Source organism: Sciurus carolinensis, chromosome 9 (assembly GCF_902686445.1).
Source record: "Sciurus carolinensis chromosome 9, mSciCar1.2, whole genome shotgun sequence".
Lineage (NCBI taxonomy): Eukaryota > Metazoa > Chordata > Mammalia > Rodentia > Sciuridae > Sciurus > Sciurus carolinensis.
Window position 1 is genome coordinate 135,774,467 of NC_062221.1, and position 13,291 is coordinate 135,787,757.

General features: G+C 36.6%; 1 protein-coding gene across 3 annotated transcripts in view; it reads right to left on the minus strand.

Moving 5' to 3' along the window:
- The window catches only part of Brwd1 (bromodomain and WD repeat domain containing 1), a 119,816-nt gene that overhangs the window by 13,971 nt on the left and 92,554 nt on the right, over nt 1–13,291 (minus strand). For all 3 annotated transcript variants that reach the window (XM_047563871.1, XM_047563872.1, XM_047563870.1), the window contains 4 exons: nt 11,016–11,182; nt 4,340–4,563; nt 1,690–1,857; nt 615–1,496 (listed from right to left, as the gene is read on the minus strand). In XM_047563871.1, coding sequence (XP_047419827.1) covers nt 615–1,496; nt 1,690–1,857; nt 4,340–4,563; nt 11,016–11,182 — 1,441 coding nt within the window. The remainder of the gene's footprint in view (nt 1–614; nt 1,497–1,689; nt 1,858–4,339; nt 4,564–11,015; nt 11,183–13,291) is intronic.

The window sequence follows — 13,291 nt, forward strand, 5'->3', positions numbered from 1 at the left end:
TTCTACCAATTGAGCTATAGCCCCAGTCCTAGACTAACTCTTGTTACCACTGTACAAGTTTCAATCATACTACCTTAATCTTAGCTTTAGCTGTCTTCTGCTTTTTTACTTTATCAATCCCCATTTTCTACAGGTATGATCTTTATTCAGCAGTTATTTCACTACTACCAGTTATTATCCATAAAATGAACAATGATAATAGAACCTACCTAATAGAAGATGTTAGTACTAAACATTTTTTAGTTTAATATTGAGAAGTTCTTAGGAAAATCTAGTAACTGTTTTCTTAGCTACTATCATTACTATTTACAGTTCAACCAGTCCTACCCCTTTTCTTCCTCCTCTGAGGCGGTCCCTACCATGGATTATACACAGGATAGCTCCTACTATTCTCAAGGTCTTCTCCAAAATATCTCATCAGCAACAGAAATGGTGATATCGTAACAGGTATGCAACAAACTGTTATGCAAATGCATAAAGACTATAAAGATGAACAGAATGCATGGGGTAGGCAGAAACAGCACAGAGAGGTTTCAAGAGGAAAAATAAGCAAGGTGCGCAACAGGGAAAGAAGACTAATAAATCAGTAAACCAAAACAAACATTCTCAATTACCATTTGTGACAGTGTTTGGCTTTCCCTCTGTTTGGTCATCATCAGAATCTAAATCAGTTTCAGATACATGATCAGACAAACACTGAGGCACAGCAAGAGATTCACACTTCAAGTTTCCTGAAACTGGACTCATTTCCATTTTGTGACATCTGCCATCTTCTCTATCTTTTTCTTCAGATTCTGAGTCTTCAGAATCACTTAAGATCTTTGCTTTCTTAAAGAAATTCGCATTCTTGCGAAATGCATTGTTTCCTGGTTCAGAGTCTGCTTCTTCTGAGATGCTCTCTGCCTGAAGTTTCTGCCCAGATATTGAAGGGCCAGCAGTTCTATGTCCATCATCTGAATCATGACTTTTAGAATCTTCCTCAGAAGACTCTATTTTAAGAAATTTTGTTTTAGAAGTTGCTGGAATATGGGACTTATAACCATTAGTGTGCCAATTTTTCCGGGCTACCCGCAAATCACTTTCTGACTCTGAATCTCCATTTTCAGAATCATTGACAGTATTCTTGGCAGCATGAGAACTGGACGCTGGTAATGACTGACCTTGATCTTTTAGCTCCTCCTCCTCAATTTCTGACTTGAGGCTCTGATCATCATCAGAATTATGTAGTAACTTTTTTCTAGCTACAGCAGAAGCATTGCGGTGAGGCAGCTTCCGACCAGAGCACATGCTTTCAGAACTAGAATTTTCTTCTACATCACTCATTAGCTTTATCTTATTGGCAGCCACAGCAGCACACTTCCGTAGGACTTTTCGGTTATTTCCAGCTCTGGCTTTTAGAATTTCACTGGTCTCTAATGAATTGTTATCAGAATCACTCAAATAAACTCTCTTTCGAGTGGCTTTTCTGCCACATCCATTTTCTAAATAAACAGGACCTAGAAATAAAACAATAAAATTAGAAAGGATTTCGTATTTGAACATTTTAAGTGACTATTATTTCCGTGATTTTCCTTGTTTTTTAGTGCCAAAATTGATCTTTCTGAATTCCAAAAGTCCAATGAACATTTCACAGGTAGATTCATTAAATCAATAATGCAACCACTATGCAAATCTGCTTAAATCTCTTACCAGATTTTCTTCGAGCAGCTCTATTTCTGGTCACCCTGAGATTGCTGCCTCTGGACAGTCCGCTACGCAAGGAGGATTCATGAGCTCTTGAACTCTCTTTGCTTTCCTCTGAACTATTTGAAGCTGAAGAGGATGAAGAGGTAGCTAAAGAATATTCCATTTCACTTTCTAAGAAATATAAAGTATAAATAATTAATTACATATATTCTCTTTATCTGTACACACATAAGCAAGCCATTATTCCCTAACTTACTAAAAATAGTCTCAGAATATATTTTAAGAACATTTCAAAGAGACCCTAATACAATTTTGATAACAAAAGCTTTTCTTTGAGGGGCTGGAGTTGTGGCTCAATAGTGGAGCACTTACCTAGCACATGTGAGGCACTGGGTTTGATCCTCAACACCACATAAAAATAAGTAAAATAAAGGTATTGTGTTCATCTACAACTAAAAAAATTTTTTTAAAAAGGTTTTCTTTGAAATAGTTCTTAAAAATCAGTATCCAAATCAAGTTTATGTTTGTATTTCAAAGAGATAAAACTATTTTTGTACTAGACTGAGAAATTTCTTCAGAAACACTATTTACAAACTTTAATTTAAAAACTCAATTAGTACATTAGTATAACCAATTCATTTCAGAAAATATCATTTTAAGTTCTAACGACCCTTCCTGACAACATGCCTGCACCATACATGAACTCAGATCCAAAAAGTTGGTTTTTACATGCTAGCCACAAGGTATAGGTCAAGATAAAGAACTAACTTAAACAGCATGGGCAATTCTCACCACCAGTCTACTTCATTAAGTACACACACCAGTGTGAGCACAAGACAGGAACTCCTAATTTCCTGTTCCTTCTGCCACTCATTTCTTTGATGAAATAAAAATTTCATCAATTAGCATAGTTAAAAAAACAGTATTTTGGTCCACAGTCAGCCCAACTCTATTTCAGAGAAGAAAGTGAGTATCAGAAGGATATCAGACACTAAATTGTGAAACTGCTGTTTGCCCACCTCAAATGTTTCTCCTCATCTCCACCAACAAACCACCTGCCTCCCTATGTCCAGACCCTTGCCTTCTCCAAACTGGTTATCTTCCTGAAACAATTCATCAGGCGACTCCTCACTCACAAGGGACCCAATGAAGTACGGACTGGCAGTCTCTAGAATGTGCATGAATCCCAGTATTTAATTCTACTTTCTTCCATTTCCCAAAAGGTAGTCTGTTCATATGCTCCAACTGCCTCCTCTTTTCCCTTGATGCTTTCCTCCTAATTGATCCCTGATTGAAAAGTATTCCCTTATTCTTGGTCCCATTCTCAGTTAACCCAGCACACTCTGATTGGACACTATATTCTAAATGTATTCCTTAAGATACTGTGTAGAGCCAACATGGTATATACATCAGCTTGTTTACCTGACCTTCTCCCTGAATATCACTGCCAAATTGATTAATCCATAGCATTTTACCCCAGCACAATTCCATTCCAAAATTTCATCTGTAGCTGTATTTTTTCAATACCATCAATACCACTTAATGAAATACTGGATGATATAAGATATGCAGAAGGCACTAAATTATAATAGTATCATAAGTCACCAAAATCACTCACCACAGTACACAAGTACATGAACACCACAGTCTCATTCGCACACTGTTCTTTTTCCCCTGTATTTTTTAATTGGCACATTATAATAATTGTATAAAGGTGGGATTTGTTGTTACACATTCATACATGCACACAACAATACAATTTGGCAAATATCATTCCCCAGTATTTCCCCTTTCCTTTTCCTCATCTATTGGTCTCCCTTTGATTTTCATGAGATTCCCACACATACACCTTTTTCCTTTTTCTCTTTAGTTCCCATATATGAGAAAACATCTGACCCTTGACTGAGTTTGTCTTTACACAATGCTATTAAATCACAGGCATCAGCTACAGTTACTGCTACCAAGTGGCAATGGCATAAAGGTTAGAATTTACTAGGTCAGCTTTGAAACTACATGACTATTAACACTATTTTTTAAATTAAAGATACAGAAATGTCAAGTTGGGGGCTGGGTGTGGTGGGTCACACCTGTAATCCCAGCAGCTTGGGAGGCTGAGGCAGGAGGATCATGAGTTCAAAGCTAGCCTCAGCAACTTAGTGTGACCCTGTCTCTAAATAAAACAAAAAGGGATGGAGATGTGGCTCAGTGGTAAAGTCAAATTTTGAACACGAAGTGTGAATATTTATACTGCAATATTTAAAATTTGGAGGATTCAAATTTGCATAAAATGTTGCTGCACCATTTGCAAAGCACAGTTCTCATCAAAAATTCTAATTGTGGGCTGGGGTTGTGGCTCAGTGGTGGAGCACTCACCTTGCCTGCGTAAGGCCCTGGGTATGATCCTTAGCACCACATAAAAATTTCTAAAAAAATAAAGGTATTGTGCCCTCCTACAACTAAAGTAAAAAAAAAAAAAAAAAAAAAAAAAAAAATTCTAATTGTTCCATTTATTACTTCTGTTTTGACTACTAAACTGTTAAGTACCTTCAGTTTCAAGGTCATGCTTTTATTACTTTTTCCTCTAAACCCAGAGTAACTGGCAATGTTACACTAGGTGCTCAGCAGTTGAACAACATGATGTTCTGCATCTTACCCGATAGCACAGAATTGTTTCTTAGAGATACAGGTCTACTTCTTCTCATTCTTTTCGATGATTCTGCTGAATCTGAAGAGTCTCCTGAAGTGAGACCAGAAGAGACACCAGCACTTGCCTTGTGAGCCGCAGAGTAAGCTGCCCTACTTGAGGTAGACTGAGCAGAACCTACCAACTCGGGAATTACTTTTGTCTGAGATTTTAACTGCTTCTGCTTGACATTTCTGGTGAAAGATATAAACAGAAGAAGCAATACTAATAAATCAAAAAGGAAACTGTTCAAAAAATATCTAAATAATAGTATATTATTTCTTAATCTGAGAATAATTTTATGATCAAAATATTAAAATATTTACTACTAACATCTTATTCTGTCACGAATTATTATTAGTATTTTCTTACTCTAATTCTGACAAGTTGTATTCAAATGAGTAACTGTGAACAAATAATCCAAGTAATAGTTATATAATGAATACCTTAGGTTCTCTGGATAAAATAATAACACGAACCAATATTTACATAGCAACAACAGGCATTCATTTATACTATAAATTCTGGTTTATATTTTTGGCAGGATTAGGGATTGAACCCAGGGGCACTCTCCCACTAAGTTACTTCCCCAGCCCTTTTTATTTTTCATTTTGAAACAGGGTCTTGCTAAATTGAGTTCCTCCTGTCTCAGCCTCCCAAAACTCTGGAATTACAGGGGTGCACCATTGCGCCTGGCTATAACTATGAATATAAAGCCTAAAAGCAAGACAAAACCTTCTCTCTAGTCTTATTACATGTTCTAAGGACAGTATAAAGAAAGAGCAGAAGCTAACAAAATACAAATAGATGGGAAATTGTTTTAAAAGATCAAACCAAGACAGGTTTTTATTTCCAAGACCAGACTGTTTGCAACCTAAGCACCTGTTCACCAAGGTTGCCTCCTGAGCCATGGATTATGGGGAAAAGTGAAGTTTAAGACAAGTTTCAAAGTTGGGTAATATTCACATTCAAACAGTCTTATTTTCTTTCAAATAAAAGTATTTTAAGGAAGAATCTAAATAAACAGGTGAACTTATAATCACATTTCTTTAAAGCAATGTTTCTATGATAATAAAGACATATTATAAACCTGTGTTTTGTTGTTTGGTATTGAGGATTGAACACAGGGATGTTTAACCACTGAGCTATGCCTCGCCCTCTTTTATTTTTTACTGTGAGACAGGGCAATCTTGCTGAGGGCCTTGCTAAATTGCTGAGGCTGGCCTCAAACATGCAATCCTACTGCCTCAGTCTCCCAAAGTCACACGTGAGTGCCACCATGCCCAACTAAAGATTTTTAACAAAATATCTGAGGTACAGTGGTAATACAAGAGTCAAAGCTTGCTTTCCCTTTTTGATCTTACATCCTTCTGAACTATTATACCTTTCTTTAGTATAATCAGAACATGCTTTTTCAATAAAACATATATATATATATATATAAACTATGTACAAAAACAGTCAAATCCAAATTGAGATTCACTTTATAAATGGATGACTCTTCACAAATACCTATCAAGAAAATAAAGAAATGACTGAAAACAATATTCCAGACTAAAAGACACTGAACAGATACAGCACCTAAATGTGATGTGTGCTCTTGGATTGGACCTGGAGTGGGATGGGAGAGAGAGGTGGCTACCCTAACGACATTACTGAATCAACAGTAGAAAGACAAAGTATTTGGGTTATAACTTGAATGTCATTCTTAGCAAATACACAGCAAGTACTGACAGGTAAAGGAATATGTTAAAAAGTATTTTTTAATGATTCAAAAGAAAAAATACACATACATAATAAAGAAAATACAGCACTGCACAATGACACTTCAGTCAATGATGGGTCACATATACAATGGTGATCCCGTATTACCTAAGTGATGTCACGACCATCTTAGTCTGTGTAAGCACACTGTAAAATGACAAAAATCATCCGATGATGCGTTTCTCACAATGGATCCTACAGTTAAGCAAAGCATAATTGTATTAAACCAAAAATAAAGCAAATGTGGCATAATGTGAACAACTGGTGAGTCTAAGAATATATAGAAGCTCTTTGAATTATTCTTGCCATTTTTCTGTAATTCTGAATTTCAAAATGAAAAGTTAAAAAAAAAAAAAAAACAGGTGAGTGAAGATTTACACAGTACTCCACATAGAATGTGTGTATATAAACTACAAGTTGCAAATTAGCTGAACGAGAACTGAGTCGCTGACCTAATGGGTATGCTTATGTGTCCTAATGTGCTCTGTAACTTTACACATGGAGAACCAAGGATGTATATCACCAAATCATCTCACTCAAAAAGCAAAAACTGGGCTGGGGTATAGCTCAGTTATAGAGAGGTACAGAGTAGAATGCATGCCTGCTCGTGCATGCTCGAGGCCCGGGATTCAAACCCCAAAACCACCAAAAAAAAAAAAAAAAAAAAAAAAAAAAAAAAAGGATGAGAGCAGGACATCCAGCTTCTGAGCAGGAACCTTCACTGCATAATGAAAAAGAAGAAATTAAAATTGGGCAATTTGAGAAAGGCAAGAAGAGTTTTGTTTAGAAGTATGCTCAGCACTGCAAGCACAAGACTAGGCTGAATCTCCAGGGAGTGTTTGGGCAGAAGACAGGTCAGGCTGCTGGACTCTCTTACACAGATGCCAACAAGAACAAAGGCAGAACCTGGGGAGAGGATATGCTGATGGAGTATTTGGAGAATCCCAAAAAGGACATCCCTGTCACAAAAAATGATCTTCACTGGCATTAAGAAGGGAAAAAGGCCAGACCTAATAGCATGCCTTAAAATAGCTACTAATGAGGTGTGGCCACTGCCTTATTACCAAACAGAAATGTCTTGTGGCTTTTTTATGTGCACCATAATTTAATTGATGTAATATACCAGAATTCAGATCATGAATGACTGACAGAATATTTCTATTGGATAGTCCTGATTTAAGTAAAATTGACTTATAGTTAAATATATATTTTGATTATAATCCCAGTTCATAAAGTTCTATAAATGTTTTCCCTTTTTAAAGTTATGGTTGGACTTAGTAAGTAATGTTTAATATTTCACAAAAATGGTGAATGTCATCTCAAAATTGGTTTTATGTTTAGGTTTATATAACTTATTATAAGAATACGTTTATGAGGAAAATCCCTTCACTATCTCAAAACCAAGCAAGGTTCACATGTGTTTCAATTTGTGTTCATTAGCCCATTAGAGGCAATGGCTGCAGGAAGCAGTGTCTATATTTTTGCTAACCATGGCAATTTAATTAGAATTCCCTGTATCTAAAACACTGTATTTCCTTATGGAAAGGCATTTTAGTGTGATTTGAATATTTAACACTTCTCACAAAATAAAATTTTTTTTAAATGGCTAAATTATCAGGGGGCTGGGGAGATAGCTCAGTTGGTAGAGTGCTTGCCTCGCAAGTGCAAGGCCCTGGGTTCAAATCCCCAACACCGCAAAAAAAAAAAAAAAAAAAAAAAAGGGGTTGAATTATCAAAACAACCAATTCAGAGCTCCGGAAATTAAACAAAGGCATAAAACAAAGCACTTACTCATGAAAACTTCTGAACTTAAGATTAGAGCACAGGGATCTACAGCACCAACTTGGGGCAGCGCTCCCCAACAAAAAGACACACACACACATACACCCCAATTCTCCGGGCATGAGGGCTGAGGACCAGTGAGGGAGGCCCACGCCTGATCTGGCATCTCCACAGAAAAGCCCTGTGCCTGAGAGCACTGAAAACACTCAGGCCTACGGCAAGGCAGCAGGGACCACAGCACTCTGCCTCAGGCTGCGACGCTGTCGAAGCCAGCAAGAATTCAACCAAGTGCAAAACGGAGATTGAAGAACAGCTGCCACTGCAAAAAAGTAAAAATGAAAAGAAGGGCTAGGGAATGAGATGCCAGAAGAGTCTGTGAAAAGTTTCCTCATTCCCCAATAGGATCCAGAAGAATGCACACATATGCAATAAGCCCAGTTTATTTACTCAGGTTGGCTGCTCTCGAAATCCTGGAGTCTGGAAAAACAGAAGCAGAAAGTGAAAGCCAAGGCTACCTTGGCTGACCTGTGAGGTTGGCCCTATCATGCACGTGGACCTCAGAATATTTATGGAAAATTTTCTGACCACTAAGCTAAGCTCACTGACCCAAGGAAGACATCTAAGAAGGCAAACTTGAAAAGTCAAGTCTTTCAAAGAAGGGTGGGTGGTGGCAGTTACAATGGGGAGAGTAGAGGCAGGCAACAACTTCAGCAACTGTGCCCTCCAGGGAGGACAGACTGTACAGGACAAGTCCAGGAAGTCACTGAACAAAACCATCACCACTATAATTTCTTAGCAACAGTAAAACACAGTTTTCCAGAACTGCCATATCACCTCGTTTGATATGCCCCGTTTAACAAAAAAGTGAGACATACAAATAAACAGGAAATGGCAGCCCATTCACAAGTACTAACATTTAAATCAATTACTATAAAAATATTCAAGGGGCTGGGAATATAGCTCAGTTGGTGGAGTGCCTGCCTGGCACGCATAACGCCCTGGGTTCAATACCCAGCACAGAAAAAAAAAAAAAAAAAAAAATTCAAAGAACTAAATCATGTTTACAGAAGTAAATTGTAACGACTCATCAAACACAAATTAGAGATAACAAAAAAAAAAAAAAAAAAACAAACAGAAATCCCAGAGTTGAAAAGTATAATAAATAAATGAAATAAACATTCAGAGCTGGCAGAAGCAATCAGTGAACTTGAAGACACGTAACTACATATTATCCAGTCCGAAGACGTTGGGGGGTGGGGGGGGGGGGGGGCGCCCACATGGTGAAGAGAGTCTTGGAGACCTGTGGGATACCAACATGTGTGTAATGGGACTCCCAAAAAGAGCAAAAAGAAAGAGGCAGAAAAAACTACTTAAAGCAATACTGATTAGAGCTGTGACACACGCCTGTAATCCCACCAACCTGGGAAGCTAAGACAGGAGGATGTCAAGTCTGAAGTCAACATGAGCAATTTAGTAACACCGTCTCAAAATAAATTAAAAGGGCTGGAGATGTAGCTCAGTGGTAAAGGACGCCTGAGAGTTCAATCTCCAGTACCAAAAAGGAAAAAGAAATATTGGCTGGAAAAAAAAAAAAATACATTCACAGAGCTGGAGAAATTCCAAGTAGGACATATTCAAAGACATCCAAACCTACACTATCATGGTCAGCTGAAAGAAAAGGACAAAGAGAAAATACTGACACAATATGTCAAAATACATTCTGCTATCATATTAAATAAATAACAAAGCCAAAAAGAAAAAGGAGAAAATACTGAAAATGACAAGAGAAAAACACTTCAATATGAACAGGAAGGAAAAACCTCAGTAAGATTATTACCTAACTTCTTTTTCAGAAACAACAGAGGCCAGCAGGCATTAAAATGAAACATTCGAAATGCTTACAGTAAAATGTCAAGAATTCTATATGCATCAAAACTTTTCTTCAATAATGAAGGTAAAATGAAGACACTGCCAGATATGCCAAGGCCGAGATAATTCACTGCTAGGACACCTACCTTAAGAAATTTTTAAAGGAAGTTCTTAGATCTACATTTTCATATGTGGGAAGGGTAATGACATAGGTAAATACAAAAGGCAGTATAAATGATTTTTTATTCTTGACTAAAGAGAAAACTGCATAAAACATGGCGTAAAAATGTCATCTATATGCCCACAATAGCACAAAGGAGGGAGGATGGATGGGAGCTGTACTACAGCAAAGATACTTTAAGTACCGGGATTAAAAAACAGTATTAATTTGAAATAGGACATTCTGAATTGAGATGTACAGTATAATTCTCAAAGAAATCCCATCGAGGATATACTGCATTCAAAAAATGGAAGGAAGCAAACTGAACACTGCACGACTCAACTTTCATACTGCAACACCCTAAAGTACCTGAAATTTGATCCTAATGCAGGCACTGTAGTCCAATAACCTAGAATATAAAATTACCGACAAAAGAAAAACACGCCCATTTCATTCCTTTACAACTAATCCTCCCCAATAATGAGGTGCAATATATCCAATAACATTTTCTCTTACACAATCCAATGCTCAAAGGCCATAAGTAGTCACTTCATATTAAAAAGCCATTTCTTGCTGGGGACATAGCTCAGTCGGTAAAGTGCTTGCCTTGCAAGCACAAGGCCATGGGTTCGATTCCCAGCACCCAAAAAAAAAAAAAAAAAAGTCATTTCTTATGCAAAAGACATACTTTAAACACTTGATAAAATTTTTTTTACATCTGTCATTTTCATTAAATGCTTAAAAATTTACCCAATTACAAATCAGTGTGACAACTGAATACTCACAGAAATGCTTTCAAGTTATAAAAATCTATGTCTTTTCTGAATATACAGTACTCTAAAAAATTAAAAATTTTTAGCAAAGTCAAAGAAATATCACAACTCTTAAAAATCACCTGCAGCCAGGCAGAGTGACACATGCCTATAATAATAATAATTTTAAAGGGGGGTGGGGAGGCTGGGGATGTGTCTCTGTGGTTAAGAGACCCTGGGTTCAATCCTTGGTACCAATAAATTAATTAATTAAAAAAAATAAATAAACTGCATACAAAGTTTGCTATAACTAATTCACCTGATACTTTTGTTAGCTTGAACGACACCATTAGCATTTTGTCTTTGCTTGAACCTCTGGCTTCGTCTAAGTTTTTCATTGAACTTTTGACCAATTTTAAAATCAGAAGAGATTTTCTTCATTTTTTCTTCAAACAAGGCTGACAGCCTCAAGGTCATACTATAAATCTGCAAGGATATAAAAGCAAAACTAGAATTATAAACTATTTTTAAGTATTTTTCTTTAAATATAATTATTAAAAGTATCTGTAATATCACTAAGTATAGATAATGGTTTATGTTTCCAATTTGCTCCTTCCATGACATCTAAAAGAAACAGGAAATATCAAACATATACTTCTCAGATAATAAAGTTTTAAATCAAGCAACTCTCTAGGATCTAGAATCCAAGATACGTAAAACTCTAAGAACACACAGGACAAATCTTTAGGGTGTTGTATTTGGCAATGATTTCTTAAGATATGAAAGCAAAAACATTTTGAAAATAAAGAAAAATTATACTTCACCGAAAATGAAAATTTTTGTGAATCAAAAGACATCAAACTAAGTGAAAAGACAACCTACAAAATAGAAGAAAAGGTTTGGAAATCATGTATCAAAAGGATGATCCAATTTAAACATGAGCAAGGACTTGAATAGACAGTTCTCAAACAATGACACACAGTCAATAAGAATGAGAAGAGATGCTGAACACTATTAGCTTACTGATTACACACTTTCTCATGTTCTGGATTGTTAATTCTCTGGCACTTAGGACAATGATACTACCTGCCTCCCAGAGCCAAATAATTTCTAGAGAGAACAAATGATCCCTCTGCAAGTATATTGCCTGATACATATTAGAGCCCATACCCTTGCCCCCCAACCATCACCTTCCTCTATCAAACTTTCACATAAGAAGTCAATATGTTGGGCTGGGGCTGTAGCTCAGTGGCAGAGTGCTTGCCTAACATGTATGAAGCACTAGGTTCAATCCTTAGCACTACATAAAAACAAACAAATAAAGCATTTTGTCCATCAACAACTACAAATTTTTTTTTAAAGTCAATTTTGTTACTCCTGTCTTAAATCACCTCAAAGTCAGCTATCAAAAAATTAGAGATCATCTCTGAAGCTCCAAATCCTGCTGAAATGATTACAACTAGTCATTTCTAAACTGTCTGATCTGCCCTGCCCTGCCCTACTCTGCTTCCCCATCAAGGACTCTCCTACCTCCTGAACAGCCCTGGTCTTCCCTCCAAGATCCTGCATGGTGTGCCACACCTCCTGTTTGTAGGCATCTCAGAGTATAAACATCTTCAGGACAATCATTCTGCATCTGCATCTTATTCACAAAACAAATCCTGGGTGCACTTTTTAACTTAATAAATCATATGAAAATCAAAACTACAATCAGATTACACTTTGCACACCCAAGAAACTGCCTATTGGGGGGTAGAAGAACTCCCTAAATAGTAAGCGTTGGTAAGGATTTGGAAAAATCAGAACAGACAAGTGCTAATGCCATTATGGAAGGCAGTCTAGTGGTTACTGACAGGTCACAGAATCATCCTGTAACCTATTAAGGTTACTCTTACATATACACTCAAGCGAACTGAAAGCAGGTACTCAAAACAGATATTTGTCTTTCAAATTCACTGTGGCATTATTCAAAGTGGCCAAAAAGCAGAAAGAGCCCAATTGCCCATTAATAGATGAAAGAACAAATAAAATGTGTTATTCTCATACAATTAAATTTTATTTGGCCACAAAAAGGAATAAAGTTTCAATACATGCTACAAGTCTTTAAGACATTATAGTAAGTGAAATTAGCTGGATGCAAAAGGACAAATATGATACAAGAAATGAGGTTTATATGACCATTTTGACAACCACATTTCACCACATGATCACAGTTTTCATGCCAACTTTTTCCACAAAAAAGTGGGGTGCAACCTTTATGTGAACCTTAAAAAAACATTGTACCAAGTTTTACTTACAAATCATTTATGACTGAATTGTTTCTGCTGCAAGATTAGGTTGCAAGGAACACACTAATGCGTGGCTATAATTACATGGTGAAATAAAGTAGTTAAATCCACAGAAACAAAACATAGACCAGAGGATTCCAAGGGGAGGAAGAGGACTGGTGACAGAATTTCTGCTTCAGGTGATGAAAACATTTTAGAAATACTGTGACTGTAACTAATGCCACTGAGCTGTAGACTAAAAATGATTAAAATGTCAAACTATCAATAAATATTTAACCACAATATTGAAAATTTGATTAATATACCA